Here is a 19,795-nt window from a genome sequence, read left to right as displayed (position 1 = left end):
CATGCAAACCTGATCCTGCTGAGGTATGAGACAAAATTCCTGTTGACTGAGTGGAATCAGCTTTACCTAGAAGAGACTTTTTTTGTGGCCCTGAGGCCTTTGTGCAATGCTGGAGAGAAATCTCTTCATCTAATGCATAGGTGGATTTGAGTTTGGGTTGTTTTTTTGAATTTTTTTTTGGGCTGGGGGTAGGGGAGTAAGGGCTAAAGAGGGAAGACTGAAGTCCAGAACTGACAGCATGAGTGGGGATTAGACCTTGCTGTTCCTCCCACCTTTTTCTCCCTGATGGTATGCCTCCATGCTAATTTAGACCTGTGGCAGCCATCAAAGCCTTGTGCATACCTTTTGCACAAAGGGAGCTGTCTCCCGTGTGAGTGTGTTCTCTACTGGGACAGTCAGTTTGTCCCCCAAAAGAAAAATCTTAAGCACCCAATTGCCTGCTTGACTGACTCCCTGACTGCTATTATGTTTCTAACCACGGTAATTGGCTTTGGTAGTTATTAATGGATTATGTTTGGGAAGGGAGGGACAGAACCCAACACCTAGCATGGTAGCTGAAGGACTCCCTCACCAAAGTGCTGCTTTCCAGACGTAGGGTTTGACCAGTGAGCTCTCAGAGTGGGTGTCTTTTGCATATTTTCCTCTGAGATAGGAGATATTGGCAAAAGGCAGATGTTCCCCCTCATCCTGCACTATGTTAAAACACAGTCAGGCATTGACCAGAAGCTCCGCTCCCATGTATGAAATAATGCAGAGTTTTTCAGTTGGTCCTCTTGACTGCTGCACAGTAACAGGAATTACCTTTTGCTAGACTTTGGTAAGGAACTTTCATGAGGAATCACAGAATCAACCAGGTTGGAAAAGACCTTTTAGATCATCAACTCCAATCTAACACCTTCTAACTAACTAAACCATGGCGCTAAGTGCCTCATCTAGTCTCCTTTTAAACACCTCCAGGGACAGTGACTCCACCACCTCCCCGGGCAGCCCATTCCGATGCCAATCACTCTTTCTGTGAAGAATTTCTTCCTAACATCGAGCCGGCCTGGCACAGTTTGAGACTGTGTCCTCTTGTTCTGTCCCTGGCTGCCTGGGAGAAGAAACCAACCCCCACCTGGCTACAACCTCCTTTCAGGTGATTGTAGAGGGTGATAAGGTCTCCCCTGGGCCTTCTCTTCTCCAGGCTGAACACCCTGAGATGCTTCATAGGGCTTGTGTTCCATCCCCCTCACCATCTGTGTTGCCCTTCTCTGGACACATTGAAGCACCTCAAGAAAAGTGGGTGCACTCTGCAGCATCTGTGTAGGGAGCCCTTTGTGACCGGTACATAGAGGCAACAACATATGCACTGCCAGTGAACCTGGAATTTTGCATGTAAGACTGTCTGGTTGGAGAGACTTTGAAATAGCTCTGGTGCTGCAGGTCTTGTCTAACCTTAAGTGGCATCTAGGGGTTGCTGAACTTGTGGACACCTCCTGGTAATGTTTAAAAAAAAAAGAAAGAAAGAAGCTTTGTAGCTGTAGCTTTTCCTCAATTACTCAGCTAAAACACAGCGAGGAGGAGTTCTGAGTTCTGGCCCTGCTTCTACACGGCTCTTCTCTGGCTTTGATTGAGCTGAGCATGTGTACCACTTTCCTGCTTGGTGCCTTGCAACACCACTGGTAGTGCTTTTCCCAAAAGTCAAGGACACTGCAGGAATCCCTTCCTGATGCAGTAGAGGCATGGAGGCCTTCTGACTTTGAAAGGAAGAGTGTTGTAGAGGATCAAAGGAATGTTTGAAAACTGCTATTTTTACAGACATGATATTGTTCCCTTGTTTTGCTTTCTTCTTTCAGCTGCCAGCCGCATGTCATGCTGCAAAAGATGTTTAGGCAAAGCATAGGGCTGGCTTTTATTTAAAGAAGGCTCAGTTTCCTGCACTTGTGCTATCCTTGTTGCAATGACTTAAACATAGTTTTGGCATTTTATTCTTGGTAGCTGCAATAAATGTGGTTTTGTGCAAGGTCATTTATAGCTTACTTAGAAATCTTTCTGTGAGCTGCTTTTTCTTATTTGGACTGAGGATAGGAAGTTGGCACAGAAGAAGCAGTATGGTGTGGACACCCACAACACTGGTGTTCCTGCTCCTTCATGTTTTAAGGATTTTTTTCCTGTCTTATCAGCTAGTTGGAGGCCAGTGGCTGTCAGACAACCTCTGAAGCTAGCAGGTGCAGCAGAGACATAGCGTTGCCAAAGAGCACCTTGGAATGAACTTTGCTTTGGAGTGTGAACTGAGCCAAATATTGCTGCAGGATTGCTGTGCTGCTTCTTGCAGAGACTGCTTGAGCACTGGGAAGGGCAACCTGATCCAGCTTGAAATTGGCCTTGCTTTAAGCAGACTGGACTGGAGACGTCTCTTCTGTGATTTGTTAGGCCTGTGATGCTGCAGCCAGTTCATGATTTTGCTCAGAAGTTGGCAGCAAACAGAAGTAGTGAGCCATGAATTGGGAAGTTAGAGGGAATTTTCCATAGGGTCTTTCTGCAGCTTACAGAGCTGAGTTTGTACGAAGTGTGCCAAGTACTGTGCTCACTGTTCTGAAAATGTTGTTGTAATTTACAGCTGGTATAGGCTTAGGTAATCTCTTCATGTGTGCAAATAAATCCTTTGCAGTTGTGACCTGATAAATTGGGGAAACTCAGCTGCTGGAGAGCTGTAGAGCACTTCTCCATTTGCTGCTGCATGCCCCTGGTGAACTGCAATGGAATATGCTGAAATAGTCTTGAACCAGAATTCAGAGTCTGTCATGTAGCCTGTTTTCTCTATCTTGCTCATGCACTATTTCTTTGGAAGATGAGAATTAGTGGTTTTGATATTTGCTGTTTTTTTTTTCAACAGCTCATTTGTGACTGGGACAGCCTGCTGTGGACACCCCTCACCTCTGAGAATCTGGGACCTTGAGAGGTGAGTAAGCTTTCAGGTTACAGGAAGGGACTTGACAGGAGACGTGATTAACAATGAAGAATCCTATACTGATGGTCTTGTAAAATCATGCTTCTAGTCTGTGTAGGCAAGGGATGTTTAAACATGAGATGTGGGACAGAGGGGATGGAGCAAACATGTGGAAAGGTGTGTTGGGGGAGTTCTGGTTCAGTAGGGAGCAACTTGACTTTTCTTCCCATCTTTTCTAGCTGATGGCGCAACCATCGTGGTTTCTGTACAGTCAGAACGTGCCCATTGAACCTTCCTTTTCATCTGTCTCAGTTGATACTTCAGCCTGAGAAAGAGGGACGAGGAAGGTGGTCTGCATCCTCCCATTCACTCACTAGTCTGTGGTGCTCAGAAGCCAGAGGCAAACATAGACTCTGCACTCATTTTGTCCTGACTGGTGTTTCTGGTAGCTCTGGGAGGTGAGGAGTGGCAACAAGTTATCTACGGAAGTGACTTAGGCTTCTTGTCTTCTCTCTGTCTTAATAGGCATTGAGGAGGTTAATTGCTGTGGCCTCTGGTTTGGGGCTGTTGAGTAGTTCCTGTTCAGTGAAGGTGCTGACCTTAGCACCTAGGAAAATGTTGGTCTCATATCCTGATGTGAGACTCAACTGCTGACAAATTTGAAACTCTCAGCCTGGGGGTCTTTGTGTAGTGATGGACAGATAGCAAATATTTGGCAGGATTATTGAACAGAAGCTCAGCTTTTGAGGACTGGTATGCCCTAGGTAGGAGTGGCACAGCGCAGATTATCAAGGGAGTGCTGTCAGGATTGGGATGAGCTGGTGGGCTCTGGGAGGGGAGAGAAGGGAGTGGAATGGCAGAAAGGGCCTGAGGTGTCTCAGCAGAGCTGTATTTGGGTCAAGGAGGTAGAGAATGATTGGTGTGGATATAGAGTTAACCTGAGGCTGGCTGCCTTCTAATCTGTAGTTCAGGTAGTTTAAATTGAGTCAACTGCATTACCAGCAAATATAAACCTAGTTGTTTTTCTCTGACATAATGAAAATAAAGACTTTTCAAATGTTGCATCCCACAAAAGGTGGTGCCAGTACATTTAGCTGTGGTGAATGTTTTTCAGTGATCTAGTCCAGTAGTGCCTTTGGAGTGCCGCAGAAGGATGCAGATTGTGCTGTGATACTCCTGCCCATCAAGTCACAGAATCACAAGGGCTGTCCTTGAACAGAGGTACCTAATAGGAGTGAGGAGATAGGCAACCCTCTCCCCCCCATCCCAGCCTCTCTGACAGCCTTTCCCAAGGAAGCTTGAAGAGATAATAAAGCTGTGTAGAAAATGGGATTAAGGTAATGAACAGGCACAACGGAGTTTGATCTTTCAATAATGTCAAAGCCTGAGTGACAGGCAAATAAAAAAGCCAAGGCAACCTAGGCCACTGGGCCTCTGATGCAGTGGCTGGAGTGTCAAACTTATTCTTCCCTCTTCACCTGTCACAGCTGGAATGCACCATGCCAGTGGGTCTTTTCCTCTCTGGGGGCCTGTGTGTGAACTGGGAGTCTTGTCAGCACGTGCAAGGCAGGAGACTGAGTAGGGAGCACAGCCAAGAAACCAGCAAATGAAGCTTGATGTGATTGTTCATAGTGAGGGAGTGCAGGGCTGTCCTTCCAGCTCTTGACTTCTCCATAAACTGTTTGTTTTTTTCAGCCCAGCAGAGTTCTGGATTGATTTTCAAAGGCTCCAGTGGTTGCCAAAACCATCTTAAAGCTACTCAGGACTGAAAAGCTCCTTCTGTGCCCAGTGTTCCCTGCTAACATCTGGAAGGGAGAGACAGGCCCCCTGAGTTTTCAGCTTATCTCTTCTTTGTGGGCACAAGGGCCAGAGTCTGACCTGCAAAGGGTGAACCTAAGGATGCTATCCGTAAGAGCAGAGTTTGGGCAAAGCTCTTGTCAAAAAAGAGGTAGAATAGAGCGATGCTTCAGATGTGTTCTTTAAAACCACAGGATTCTTTTGTCCACTTAGATGTTTAGTACTATCCAAGACTGGTCAGTTGAGTGACCTGGGATTTTACTACGTGGGGGTGTAACTTTGCAACCGTTTCTGTGGCATTCTCTTCCCTTGGAGTAGGTGGTCTCTTTCCCCAACAGCTGAGAGCTGGAACACGTAACAAAAGGATTTAAAGCTTAAATAACCTTTTGTGTACTGATCGTCTTAGTTCCAGGCCAGATAAGTCTTTGGCTGGTGCTTGTAGCTGTTGGTCCTGGTATGTGTTTGTATTTATGACCTTTGCTGTTCCCTGACCCTGGAGCTGCCATTCTCACCCCTTCCACGAGTAAGAACATAATGTCTTCACCTGGAAGTATGTTCTGGGCTTTGAAAAGGGCTTGGTTGTGTTGGATGGCAAGGAGAGATTTTTTTTTCATGAGGAAAGGAAACGCCTCTTGCTGCATCCCACCCCCACAACTGTCTTTCATTTCTAACTCCACTGAAATGATGGTGTCGGATCAAAGCCACAACAGGCAGCAACAAGCAATTGTCAAGGGGAGTCTAAAGCAGGGGAATGACCGCGTAATGCCAAGACACTGTCTCTGATGGCTGGAATTCCAGCTGCTGCTACACCTGGCCCTTTCTCCTTTAATGAGGAGGGGTTTTCTTCTTTTCCCTTACGCTTTTGAAGCTAGCTAGCTGCACCTATGGAGGACATATCTCATATCACAGGTGCTACACTGTGCCATCTGATTGCTTTTAGATGTGGGGAAGTTGCTGGGGATGTTGCCACTCAGGATCAAGGTGTGTGGATTGAGGGCAGCTGTGAGTAACTTTGGTGATTAGAGGTCTGCACAGGAAGTGAAAATGATTAGCTGTGTGGGCTACTGGATACCAACCTGTACCCTTGCATCAAGTATCAGGCCTTGATGACTTCTTGCAAGTCCCCTTGCCTCTCTCTGCTAGTAAAGCATATGGTGGCAGCTACCTGACTTGCAAGCCAGGGACCTCTTCTCCCTTTCGCTTTTCCCTGCTGAGTCCTTCATATGTCACTACAAGTGCTAATGTGGGGTTCATCTGAACAGCCAGTTAATGGCAAGCAAGAGGAAAAAAAAAATCTTCAGATCTGTCTGTATGTCTGTCCCCATATTCTGGCTCTGTTGGAGTTTAAACTCCTTGGGGAAGGAGGGTGACACACCACTGGAAACAAAGCCAAGGCCAGCATGTAACATTAATCGTTTGCCTACAGAGAACTGTTGCTCCCTAGCCTAGGTTGGTGGACTACAAAGGATATTTCTTCATAGGTAGGATACTCCAGAGTTCGCTTTGCAGCAGTTTTTGGAGCTATTCTGCCAAGCCTAGACCTTGAAATGGACCACTGTGTTGTCTGGCATGGTAGTCCTCATACTGTGAACACTTTGAATGCACAAGTACTTCGTTCTCTTTTCCTGTGACACAACATGACAAATGCAGGGCATGAGAGCTGTTGTGAAAACTGAGCCAAAGTTAGCTGTGCCCTGAAAGCCACCCCAGCTCCTCTACATTTTAAACATCCAGTCTTTGTCCATCTCCTCCCCCCTTTTGAAAGCATTTTTGGCAGAGTGTTCTTTTTGTTTAAGAACCCTCTAATTTCTTGTTGGGTTTTTCTCCCTCTCCCGAGCCCTTTGAAAGTGGCTTTACGCTGTCACTGACACCAAGCTGACACTTTGCGTTTCCCCACTTCTTATCCCTTTATGGCAACAGATGTTGAAATTTTGTATCCCTTTTATCTGTCCCTCTTTGCCCTCTTCCTGTAATTAGGTTTCCCTTGTTAGCAGTACAAAGTGGCCCGGTTTGCTGCCTGGCCTTTTGAGCCATTGTGTCTGAGCACATTTTTTTTCTTTTCCTCCTCTTTCGGAAGAGTTCCTTCCCCCTTAAGTAATAGGCAGGGTGTCGGCCAAAGCTGCAGCTTTTTCTTGTTTCTTTGTTCTCCATTTATCTCTGCCACCTTTTTCAAAGAGATGGGGGGGAAAAATGTAGAGTGCATGGAAAGGGAAGATACAGAGTTGTCTCTTGACTGTTGCCCCCTCTCCTGTTCTTCAGGTGTTTAAGGCAGGTGCCTTTGGCTATAAATTTTGAGGAGACTGGAGGTAGAGGGTTCATGGCAGTAGCTGGTGAGTGGAGGAGAAGGGAGATTCAGGTGTGCGACTGGTGCCTTCAGCAACAGGGTGGGGAGGAGTCTTACAGGTTGGCCAGGCAGCTACTGAGGAGGTTACTAATCCATGTTTGCCTCTAGTGCTATTGCATTGTGCTTCTTCTCTCCAAGAACCAATGTGAGTGTTACCATGATAAGGAGCTGGCATGAGGCTTGATAACTTGCTGCTGCTTGGTCTCTCTGGTACATGCTTCCATGGGACCCTTGCTGAGTTACATCTGTCTCTTCACTGAGTTGGGCAAGAATTATTTGCTGTCTTTCAGATTTTGATGTATCTTGATCTGCATCCACTTTGGTTGCTCTTTGGAGACATTGAGTGAGTGAACATGAACAGTTGTCGACAAAGACGAAAAGTTTTAAAACTTGGTCTCCTTGTGCTGTTCTTAAGTGTAATTTGACAGTTGCCTTGTATAACACTGAACACCCTGGTTAGCTGATCACTAGTGATGCTTTCCTGTTTTATTCCAGTCCTTCTTGGCCTTCTGTCATGCTTGTATTTTTTTTTTTTTTCAGTGGGGAAGTAGTTAAATGAAATTAGAATCTGCAATGCTAGTTTTCAGTTATAAAAGTGGTTAAATGTTTTCAATAAAAGCTTTTAACATAGAAGATTGGCCTATGATGCACAAGTAGTCTTCTTAGTGTTGTGTTCTGAAACAAGACCACCCCTTGAGTACTGTGTTCAGTTCTGGGCCCCCCAGTTTAGGAGGGACATGGAGATGCTTGAGCGTGTCCAGAGAAGGGCGACGAGGCTGGTAAGAGGCCTTGAGCACAAGCCCTATGAGGGGAGGCTGAGGGAGCTGGGATTGTTTAGCCTGGAGAAGAGGAGGCTCAGGGGTGACCTTATTGCTGTCTACAGCTACCTGAGGGGTGGCTGTGGCCAGGAGGAGGTTGCTCTTTTCTCTCAGGTGGCCAGCACCAGAATGAGAGGACACAGCCTCAGGCTGCACCAGGGGAAATTTAGGCTGGAGGTGAGGAGAAAGTTCTTCACTGAGAGAGTCATTGGACACTGGAATGGGCTGCCCGGGGAGGTGGTGGAGTCGCCGTCCCTGGGGCTGTTCAAGGCAAGGTTGGACGTGGCACTCTGTGGTAAAGGGTTGGACTTGATGATCTGTGAGGTCTCTTCCAACCCTTATGATACTATGATAAGTTCTGTAGAAGACCATTTTCTCCATAGCTTTGAAATCCAAGGTTTAAACAAGTTTGAGACCCTCTAATTTAATAACAAAAGGAGTTTGTTCAGTGAAGGCAGCAGGTGGATTCAGAACTGGAGCTGCTAGATAAAATGAAAGGTAACTGACTTCAAAAAGTGAGTAGTCTCCTAAGAGTCACAGAGGCATTTAAACTGAATTTATCCAGTTGCAAAGAAGTGAGTGGGTATCTCTGGTAACAGGAGAGACAAATGATAGCAAGTATTATCATGGCACTGATTAAGTTGCACAGGATTTGATAGGCAAAATAATCATAATACCATTCTGTAGATGCAGAATGCCTTGATTTTCTGTAGATTCATCATGCCAAGTATCATCTTTTTCTGAAGAAATTATCTCCAGGCTTTGTGGGAAAGAGACTCCTTGCTCCTTTCAGGCTTGGGTTTCTTTCTCAGCATCTCTGTCCTGGCTGAGTGCAGTTTTAAATTCCAGTAAACAATCCAAAACTTGCCCAACAGTGAGCTAAACAGCTTTCTGGGATGCACTTACATCAGGTAAGTGAATGCAAACATGCCTTCTACTGCCACCATTCATGCAGTGGAGTGATCTATGGATGGTTGCTCTTTGTCAGATCACTGCTCATTCCCTTTTCCCGAGGTTCTCCTGCTTGGTGTTTTCCTGTGCTGTTTCCCGATCCTGTCTACAGATGGCTTTGGTTGCTCCTTCAAATGATTAGTTTGAGGTATCCCCATTTATCCTTTGGTTAATCAGAAACACAAACACCATGCTTTCTTCCTGAAATTCAAAATGGTTGATGAAGAGTTGAAGTCTGTTGTAGGGGAATTCCTGTCTTCAGGTGACCTTTTGTTGATCCATGTTAAATTATTTTGGCACAACAACTGTCTTTGGATTTCTGATTTTGTCCTTGGGAATCATTCTGTCTGCAGTAAGGCAGAAAAAATAGGGAGGTGGATGTAGATCTAAGCAAAGAGCAAAGCAGATACATCTTCATGGAGCTGTCAGTCCCAGCTGTGACATGAGCAGCAAGACTACATATAAAGAGGTCTCCTATTTCAGGCATGAATTAGTCACTTGTACATATGAGATTTCCTACTCCAGTCCTGCAGCTCTGAACTGCAGGATTTCATTCCCTTGTTCTTGAGATCTTGGGAGTTGTTGGAGGCTGGACACTACGTCTATGGTCAACTACTTGAGGTAGTGCTAGAGAAACCTTGCTGCTGCAGGGAGCCTTTTAAGTGCCTGTCTCTTGGTTGACTGTTCCTTTTAGCAGACTTTGTTGTGTTTAGAGCTCTGTCTCTTGGCTGTGTTGGATAGCTTCAGTCTTGCCTGTGTAGTGTGTTGCCTGTGGTACACATGTATTCTTAAAACCTTTTGGGGCCATGTGGTTCTTTAGCTCTGTGGTAAAGGGTTGGACTTGATGATCTGTGAGGTCTCTTCCAACCCTGATGATACTGTGATACTGATTTCTGTGGGATTTTTTAACATCATATTTCTGAACCACCTCATATAATCTGCACTCTTCCAGCTTCCTTTTGTGAGGAGGGCTCTGGTGCATCTTAACCTAAAAGTGGAGCTCTTGTAAGAGGAAGAACATCTAGATATTTATCTTAAATCCTTTCCTCTCCATGGCAGTTTGGGCCTGTCTCACTACAGATGAGTAGAAGGCCAGCTCCTGCCCCTCAAATACGTGCATGTCCAGGGCATGCTGTGGCCTTTGCACTCCTGCTCAGGCGTATTTATGACAACTTTACAAGACCCTGAACAATTGGAGAGCGTGAGTAGGGGCTGGACACTCCAAGCGCATCAATCAGTTTCATCCCTCTGAGCCAAAGCAAAAGCAATCTTTATTTTTCCCTGGGTTGAGAGAGAATCAACAGAGGCAGGAGAGAAGAATAGGAAGGAGTGAATGAGGAACCCCCTCTGCCACTGGCTAGCTGTGGCTCATTTAAACAGATGGCTTTGTTTTGATTTGGACTCTCCATTTTTTTGTCTGCCCACTAAAGGAGACCTGCAGAGCTCTGTCCAGAAAGGGAGCAATACAGCCGCCTGTTCCCACACAAGTGGGGCGAAAGGCGAGAGGCTTTGAGAATTCCCTGCTTCTTTTCCTCGCCTCCTTCTTTTTCTCTTCCCCCAAGAAATCACAGTTTGAGAGAATTCCCCCCTACTCCTCCTGTTGGAAAGAAAGACAGAGAAGACATTCTTGGCATTCTTTGCAGAGAAAAGGGGTTAAATGTCTGAATTTGGGGGTCACCATGTTATACAAATTGCAATCTAATCGTTTTTGCAAGAACACACGTGTGCTAAGAAAAGGAGCCATGGACAAGAAAGAAAAGGGGACAGACAACCTTTTTTGTCCTATCTTCTTTTCTGTGTTGCCCCAAGGTTTTGGACTATTGTCACGTCCTGTCTCTCTCCCCTCTGCACCCCCGAGAGAGAGAACATTGGGTTTATAGTTAAATTGGTTCGTAAAGCAGAAGGGCTTGGTGCCATTTCTGTTTGTTTTCCCAAATAAAAGCCCCAGCAGGGTCTCTTTTGCACTGTTGTGGCTTTATTTGAAGAAACTGGCTTTTTCCCATAGCCCAGTGTGTCAGTTTATCCTCTGAACTTAACCTTACGGGAACCCGAACAACAAAAACTCACAGGGTCCCAGAGCTGGAAAGGTAAAGAAATTGTATCTTTTTATTGGACCATTTAAAGCGTGTGTGGGCCAATTCAGAGAAAGCAGAAGAAAAGGAGGCAGAACTCCCTCTTCTGTGTCTCCCCCCGCAACACAATCTTAAACCGTCGTTGGTGTCATTCCCCCCTACTGCCTCAAGCCCCTTCAGCTGCATTGAGGAAGCTGAAAGAGGCATTTCTCCTGAAAATCAGTCATAACAGCATCTCTGAGCCATTTCACATGAAGGTGCTCAATCAGTTCTCCAAGCCAGTCTCCCATCTCACTGCAGGAATTAGTAGCCTTAATTAAATACAAGGGTTGCCTCTGGGGAGAATAACTCAGAAGAATAACTTTGTTGTGGACCTGTGCTTCTCCCTATGGATATTACTGATGTTGTTTGACCAAGTCTTTCCCTTCTTAGCATAAGCTGTTGTGTCTCCTGGGTGCCTCAGCTGCTGTTGCAAAGCACCTGGAAAAGATGACAGCTCAGCTCTTCTCTTTGGATTTGGTGTGTTCTCCAAATTGGATGACAGAAGTTGTGCAAATGCCACGCTCTGGATTATTGTTTTCAGATGGATTTCCTTTCCTTGCGCTGTGTGATACTCAATTCAAATACCCCAGTGTTTTGAACTGAACAGTGCTCTTTCCACTTTTTTAAAGTATATGCTTCCCACCTGGCTTGATTTAAGTAGTTATTGGAATTAAGATACTGGTTTAGAGCTCTGCTTAGTTTCTAAGTAGTTACCTGCTTACATGCAATGGCGCCTTCTCTTTGATGGATGATCACAGTTTGCAGATGAGGTTTCCAGAGCAAATATGTCCTCAGTTTTGCACATCTGTTTTCAGCAGATGTTCTGAATTCAGCAGTTTCCTAGAATTTGCATATTTGTATAATATAATTTCTACTGAATATAGGTCACCAGAAATTGGGGGGGGGGAGGGGAGGGAAGTGTTCATTGTTTCATCCCAGCTTTTGGAGTCTAGTTCTTGTGTATTAGAAACAACTGACCAAGACCAGAAAACAAATGAGCAGGGTACCAGGAAGGATGCACAGATTTCTTTTGAGACTTCACTGGTAGCTGGAGTCCATGGAAATTTTGAGCTGGACAGTTACACAAATATTCACTGTGGCTTGGGAGGCTGTACATGGCTTTAACTTGGTAACAGCAGCATCTCATGCATTATCTGGAAACTAACCACGTGGGCTTTGCCATGATTTATCTTAGTTTGTCTTCACAGTGCTGCAGTGAAAAGAAAAATCAACTTAAACCAGCTTCTTTCTGCCATTCCTTGCTAGTTCACTTTGCTTTCAGGCTAGAAGGTTCTTGTTTTCTGAAGGTATCATGGTAGCAGTGCTTATGGCTATATTTCCCTCTTGGAAAGGGTGAAAAACAGAAATCCCAAACAAATAGCTTAAAAAGTAGGGTTTTTTAAGTCTTGTTTTCTGAAGAGTATGGGAATTGGTGGAGGTGAATCAAAGGATTCTCTGTAATGCCTTTCATTTATGGCTTATCCATTCGATAGTTTCCCAGGCACAGGGACTTGTTTAAACATCTTGTCCTATCAGCAAAGAGTCCTGAGTGTGGTGTTAACCTGGCATTCCTGTGCTGGGGACAAAATGGGCTGCTGCATTTGCTCTGGCTCTGTTCCTTGTGGGCTGGTACCAGATTACTGGCAATATGATTTTAGTCTGTCTGGATGCTTAAGAGAAAGTCGGAGAAGCTAGGAATATCTATGGTTTCCAGATCAGTATTGGGGGCTTACCTGTGTGTCTGTAGGTGCTGCATTGGCCTGAGTGATTTGTCATTAAGGTGCTGAAGCAGGGAGCTCTGGTTCTTGATTGGCATTTACAGGAAACTTGGACTTTACAGGAACCAGTTCTCAGAGCTGTCTCTGTCAGTGCCACCCAGTGCTGGGACAAAACTCTGGAACTATTGGCTCGGGTTGTTGAGTACAGAAAACAGAACAAAACTCCCTCCATCTGCACTACCTGGCTTGTCTGAAGAAGGCCTGGCAGTGAAACAGCCCCTGCCTGCTACTGCTGAAGGGCTAGGGTATGGTGGGAAGGTGGTGTGCATCTTCCATGCTTGGGCTTTGCAGTCACTTGCTGAGTAATCTTTGTGGCTATGATGCATTACAGTGGATCACTTCCCCAGTAACTTATAAACGTACCCCAAAGAGAGTAAGTTTGCTACAACTCAGAATGTAGAAAAGTCAGAAGAATGAAATAGTATTTTTCTGTGGTTTAAGCTAAATATATCAGTATAGACAGAATAAACTATTACAGAATATAGTAATCTTAGAGAAGATGGGGATGGGGTCAGTTGGCAGTGAAGCAGCAAGCAGCAGCCAAAACAGCATCAGGGGAAGATAGCAGCAGGTGAAGCAAAAGTGAGGTACAAGCTGCGCTTCCAGACCTAAAGCTTTTGATGCTCCAATGAAAGGATATTAACCTATCCATTGTTGCCATTTTATGGCCTGTCTGTGGAATGTTCACCTCTCCACTCAGACTTCAGTGCTCTTTCACTTCCAAGTTTCTCTGTTCTTTTTTGGTTGTTGTTGTCTGAGATAGAAATCTAGCTCGAACAGCCACAGTGGCACATAACAAGGACAGGGCACACTGGCCTCTGAAGCACTGAGGATCAGCTACCTGGTTTTCGGAAGGTGTGCAGAGGGTGAAAAAGGGCCCACGAATGAAAGGAGAAGGCTATTCCTTGCTCCATTTAGCTGGTGCTGATGATCTCTGCAAGCTGATGAGAAACAAGGTTTCTTAGCTATCATACCTCTTTCAAATTTCTCATTGAGTAGGTATTGTCTGCCCATTCAAGTTGTTAGACCAGCACATCACTGATGGATTTCTATCTGCTGCTTTTCTGTTGCCCGTTGATGGGTTATCTTGATCCTTTAATGGGTTATTAAGAATTAGCTGTGGATTTTGCTCCCTAGAACGTAGAAGCTGTTGGAGACTGGGGATTTGTTGGTAGGGAGTATTTGAAATAATGAAAACTGACCAACTTGTGGACACACAATTTGTGTTGATCTCAAGGCTGAGAGTGTTGTGGTTGCAGACAGCATGGACTCAGCGTGGCTGTGTACGCTGCGAGGATGTGGAGCTAGCCTGGCAGGGTGGTAGCTGATCCAGAGACACCTTAATCTGCTGAAAAAATGGGGGAAGCGTTCATCATGTTCTGCATCTTCTGTGCCAGAAGGCTTGGATATTTTGGTTTGTGTGCCTACAACAGGCTGATTTTCCCCTGGTGTGAGATTGTATGAGCTTTGCTGTAGCAACTAACGTGTGATTCTGCAACTGCTGGAGGACTGCTGCTGTATGCAGGGGCTGGACCTCGTACTCAGAAGATGCTTTGGCTGACCTGTTTCTGAGGCAGGAGAACTGAACTGATTAACAAACCAGCAAAGCAAGGTTTATTTTGCTTCATAACTTGCAAGTATCTGTGCTCTTTTCCTGCCTAGAGATAAAAGCTTTTTTGTTGTTGTTTGTTTGAGGTTTTTTAATTTTTGTTGTTGCTTAGGTTAGGAAGTGGAGGGATGAAGACAACTGTGACTGCTGGGCTGCTTGGATACCATTGCACTGAGGTGTGAAAGCATGGAGAAACACTGGCAGCAAGGCACCTGGGTAGTGGTATTCAGTGCTACACAGAAAGCTCTGAAAGCAGGAATTCAGACTCTCTGGTTTCTCCTGTCCTGGTCCCTTTGACCCAAGCTGCCATTAAAAATTTCTGCTGTCTTACAGCACTGCAGACTGAGGTCTGATCTGAGACATGGAAGAGAAGCTTTAGTGTGGTCAGGCTTGCTCTGGATGTGATGGGTGGGAGATTGTGAGATCTGCTGCAACCCACTTCAGTCACCTGAGAGGATGAAGAGGGCTGATCCCAGAGTAAAAGATCCCTGGGTGTGCTTTTGCATCCTGCTGCCTTTCCTCCGCACAGTGTTTCTCACTGAGCTCACATAGTCCTTTACATATTGAAGGTGTTTTAGCAGGAAAAATGGTGGAGGAGAATAACACCAAGAGGATTCAGCCAGCTAGCAGGAGATATCACCAGGTGTGCTACTGGTCTGCATGGCCCATGTGCAGATGCTTGTCCTAGTTTCCTCCTTTGAAGTGACATGTGCTCAGAGCACCAGTCCCCAGGGGCTACCCGGTGAAACAAAAAGCAGTAGGGTGTGGAAATGGGGAGAGGGCTTCAAGCTGGTGGTGCTGCCCAGAGCTCACTGAGATGGCTCATCTGCTGGGAGTACCTCCCTGCTTCTGTCTGGGCAACTAACAGAGGGCTCTGCAGTTTGAGCAGTCTGACCTCTTATGCATCTCACAGGTAGTCCAAGACTTCTTATTTGGCAGAGCAGCTCATTCCTCCTCATTCCTCTGTTGTGTGTCTTGCTAGTCTGAGCCACACAAAACTCACAGGATGGAGTTTTTATGGAACCCTTAATAGGAGTTGTGTGCATGCCTGTCTGTTCTGCTGGCTGTGTAGAACAGCAGATGAAGTGATCTATGTGCTGAGAAGGGCAGGGGATTGCCAGAGTTCAGAGATGGCCATCCATATCTCACTCTGTGGGGAAGCTGAAGACTCATCTGCTTCAGCTGGACCCCACAGCTCTTGTTCCCAGTGCTCAGACTCTGAGTGCTTCAACCTCTCAACCTGCACACAGGTGCAGAGTTGCTGCTGGGTTGGTTTGCAAGTAACCTTCCAAGGGTTAATGTATTGTGAGAAGATTGCAAAGGGCTGAAGCCTGGAATCCTCTCGATCCCTTGCCTAGAGAAACACAAAGTCCAATAAGCCAGCACCCCTGGATTCATGTTGGGGGGGATTAATTCATGCACTTGATGTTAAAGCTTGTCCGAGAGGTTTGCAAGGGGGGGCCATCGCTAGGGCTGGTTGGCCTCTCTAAATGGTTGCTAGGGGCCTGGCATCAAGGGCCAATGTAGCTGCCCACAGCCACGGTCATGGAGGGAATTACACAGCTACAAAGAAATTGTTATTCTACATAATCTGCTCTTTGGAGAGTGACTGTGGGGAAACAGGCTGGCCCCAGCATGCCGCCAGCTCTGTGATCATAGAAGCGTGCTGGCTGCAAAGATCGGCCAGGGCTCGCCTTCTGATCCGGGGACACCAGGGCTCGAGGCGCTAATCTGCTTTATCAGCGATTTCTCTCTCCTGACACAAAGGTGTTTACTTGTTTTAACATCTCCTGGGACTCTATTTCTCCTTTTGTGTGGTCTTTATCCCCCCGACGAGGGCTTTAGCCCAGATTACAGACAGAATTAAGGCATTTGGCGATGTGCCTCAGAACTGTGTGATGCTGGATCAAGGAGCAGAATGTAACAAAATAATGGGGGGAGATGCTGGGAGTGACCCCACTGTGGGATCCGTGCTATCGGCTTTCAGGACTGCTTCATTGTCCTGAGAACCAAGAGCCTGTTGGAGAGGGGTGGCTGTGCAGCAGGATTTGAAAAGCAGGTGTTTCAAGGTTTATTGTGCCCAGCATTTCTGATTTAGAGGGTGTGAGGAAGAGAGAAAAAAGGAGAGTTTGCAATAGGTGGCCATTTCAAGAACCTGGGCAGATTATCATACCCCAAGAGTCTGCCATGGCTGGGTATTGCTGGTGGTTGAGGCAGGTGTAGTGATACGGGAGATGGGCTGTGCCCTATGCCTGATGCAGTTTCATGTGGCCTGGGGAAGGGGCTCAAGCTTGCTCTTTCAGTTTGGTAGGGTAGGTGCTCACCAGGCACTATCCACATAGTGAGCTGCTGGTTCTGGGTATGAACAAGTCACAGAATGATAGAGCCACAAAGCATCTGGCTTAGAGTTTCATGGAGATCTTGCTTTTGCTCTTTCAGAGCAAGCAAGGACTCAAAGGAGGAGGGAGTCACAAACAAACAAACAAAAGAAGCAGCTAACCTTTGGAAAATTGTCCTCAGACAGCCCTGGAGTGGTTGCCCTTGATCTGTCACATTCAGCCCTAGATATGCTGTTTGCACTGTGCAGCGTAACTGGAGGGGTTTGAGGAGAGCAGCCATGTCAGACTGGGTCAAGAGAGAATGAGTTGCCTGTCAGTCTGAGCTGTGTGTCAAAGGTACAGGGAAATACCCTGGTATTTGAAGGACAGAGCATGGAATGAGATGGACCTGACCAAGTAAGTGGCTGTTGCAGATCACCTGGAGTTTGACTAAATTGAGAATTGTCATACTTGGAAGCAGAGCCCCATTATTCAGAGTACTTCTCCCAAGGAAAACAATCCCATTGGGGGCAGCTGTACCTATTCCTTGGCTCTTACTCTCACAGCTTTGACTCGCACTGGTCACCCTCCATGACAGTTAGTGGCTGGGGCAGAGAGAGGAAAACTACAGCCTTTTACATTCTGTTAAATCACAGAAATGAGGTCTAGGAGACTTCTGTGACACTGTCTTTGCTCTGGCTAGCTGAATTGGAAGGGTGCTTTGCTCTGAATAACTCTTCTGCTATTGTGTTTCCTTGCAGTGGTCAGCTGTTGACCTGTTTAGGCACTGACTTCCACTGTGGAGCTGGAGTCCTTGATGTCTTCTATGAAACACCTTCCCTTCTCCTTTCTTGTGGGCATGACACCTACATTCGCTACTGGGACATACGGGCCAGCACCAGGTGAGCCTACCCTGCTGACACCTGCATCTCATGTGAGGCTCCTGGGCTTTCCCAGTGTGGTGTCTGGGGGCTCAGGTGCAGGCAAACTGGGCCTCAGTGGTGGAGGAGCGGAAGCTCAGCCCCTCTCTGGGTTGTGTTGCCCTTGCAGGAAGTGCGTGCAGGAGTGGGAAGAGCCCCACGACAGTGCCCTGTACTGCCTACAGAGCGACAACAACCACATGATTGCCAGCGGCTCGGCCTACTACGGCGTGGTGCGCCTCTGGGATAAGCGGCAGACTCGCTGCCTGCAGGTGAGGGCTGGCTGCAGCCAGGCAGCAGCAGAGCCTTTGAGTCGTGCTCTGCCAGCACGGTGCCTGTGTCCCTTCAGAAGAGAGAGGGGATGCTAGGCTGCCTTTGCGGTGAGCCCAGCATGGGGAACCTGTATATAGGGAAAAGCCTGCTTTGCTCAGGCATCTTGGCCATTGGGTCTCTAACACCAGTTGGGGTCTTTGGGCTGACCTTTTTGAAAGGCAATTCTCCTGTTTTCTTGCAGAGCTTTTACCTGTCTTCACCCACCAGCAGCCCCGTGTACTGCCTCCGTTTCAGTACCACCCATCTGTATGTTGCCCTGGCATCAGCCCTGCATGCCCTGGACTTCACAGCCCCATGAAGGACACCACAGCTACTTCTGGTCACCCCAGCTCGAAAGAGTTGACACTTGGCTCAGGGAATTGGAGGGCAGGAGAGGTGAGAATGGTCCCCAAGGTTTCCAAAGGATTATTTTGCCTGCCAGAAAGCTACAACGAAGAGTGCACAAAGGACCTAATTTCCTCAGCCTCATCTGCCTGTTGGTAGAAATAAAGTCCAATTGTCTTTACCTTTTTTTATTTTGTGCAAGTCAGGTTTGGTTTAATAACTTTTCTTTCATCCCTTTTTTCTTTTCTTTTTTTTCTCTTGTTGTTGTGGACACAGTGTTTTCAGGGCAAGGTAAGCCATGATGCCCTGTCAGCTATGTCTGCTGGACAGGTTGAGATCAGTCAAGCTCTGAGCCACGTGAGGCAAGCCTAGGCTGTGTGTGGGGTGGACTGATTTGCTGAGAGGTACCTTGAGTGGGGCCCACCTTTCACCCACGCTTGCTCTCCTGACAATTGCTGGTGTTCTTCACAGCTGAGAGCAAGAACTGAGCTTAAAAGCAGAGCCAGCCCTGTTTACAGTGTTTGCCTCCCCAAGCTGGCCATCAGGTCAGGCTGTGCACTTGGCAGGGCTGAAACAATTGCATTTTGCTAAATAAAACTCTAAAGGGAAAAAAAAGAGAGACTGTATGTTTTTGTTTCAAGTTCCAAAGTGGCAGTGATGTTGCCCACTGGTAGCAGAGGCATGACTGGGGGATGAGGTTGGCCCTGTTTTCAGATACTGTCTACACGTCTAATAGATCTCTCTTTCTCTAGCTGGAGTCTGTGGCACTGCTCCATTGAAGGCAGCTCCTGGGATCTTGGATCTCAAGTCACTTTTCCAAACAATAATTCAAAAAGTAAGATCTGCAGCTCACTGTCTGCCTGTGTAATGAAGCTGAAAACTGGACTAGTGCAACCCCAAGGCCTTGATCCCATAGGCACAACTAAGTGAGCTCTGCTCCTTTTTGCATCAGCCTTCTGAACCCAAGCTAGGCTGTAGAATAAGTTCTCAGCATGTCTGGATGAATGTGGAAGTCTGTAGATCAGTGTACTGTGGGTGAATGTAGTAGTGTCTGGGGTCTGGTCCTCTGTGGGGAAGGAGGTGCCTGAACCAAACTTGGCTGTGAGTTTCAGTGTCCCGGATAGGTAAGAGAGAGGTTTTGTCTCACAAATGGAGCACTTCTAGGGTGAAGAACCTGGCATGGTGCTTTGTTAGAACTCAGTAGATAATTTCTGCTCTTTAGAGACTCCTTCTACCTTGTGATGCACAAAAATTAGAAGAAGATGTTTACAGGAGTCTCAGTCTGAGCAGAGAGGGAGTGGAATTAACCAGCTTCTCACTTTTTTGAATGTAGCCCTCTGTTTCCAGCAGATGTGAGACAGCAGCTCAGGGTGCAGAGTAACCTAAAAGCATGGCTTTGCTGCAGGATCACACTCCCAGAAGGGTCTTTCCAGTGCAACTTCCTATCACAGTTCCTGATCTGTGCCTGTTCCTCTTCTGCCACTCATTCCTGCTTGCTGTCCTCTCTCTTGTAGTGACCATGGTGCCACTTGTTTTCCTTGTATAGGTGGCAGTTGATGT

The 19,795-nt window shown here is 46.6% G+C and overlaps 1 protein-coding gene across 1 annotated transcript in view; it reads left to right on the top strand.

Moving 5' to 3' along the window:
* The window catches only part of FBXW4 (F-box and WD repeat domain containing 4), a 65,809-nt gene extending 47,387 nt beyond the window's left edge, over positions 1–18,422 (top strand). The window contains exons 6-9 of the mRNA XM_064144537.1: positions 2,876–2,941; positions 17,420–17,560; positions 17,709–17,850; positions 18,093–18,422. Coding sequence (XP_064000607.1) covers positions 2,876–2,941; positions 17,420–17,560; positions 17,709–17,850; positions 18,093–18,209 — 466 coding nt within the window. The 3' untranslated portion in view covers positions 18,210–18,422. The remainder of the gene's footprint in view (positions 1–2,875; positions 2,942–17,419; positions 17,561–17,708; positions 17,851–18,092) is intronic.
* Positions 18,423–19,795: the final 1,373 nt, after the last annotated feature.

This window comes from Pogoniulus pusillus, chromosome 6 (assembly GCF_015220805.1).
Source record: "Pogoniulus pusillus isolate bPogPus1 chromosome 6, bPogPus1.pri, whole genome shotgun sequence".
Classification (NCBI taxonomy): domain Eukaryota; kingdom Metazoa; phylum Chordata; class Aves; order Piciformes; family Lybiidae; genus Pogoniulus; species Pogoniulus pusillus.
The sequence above is the reverse complement of the archived record's forward strand: the minus strand, read 5'-3'. Positions and strand labels throughout refer to the sequence as shown.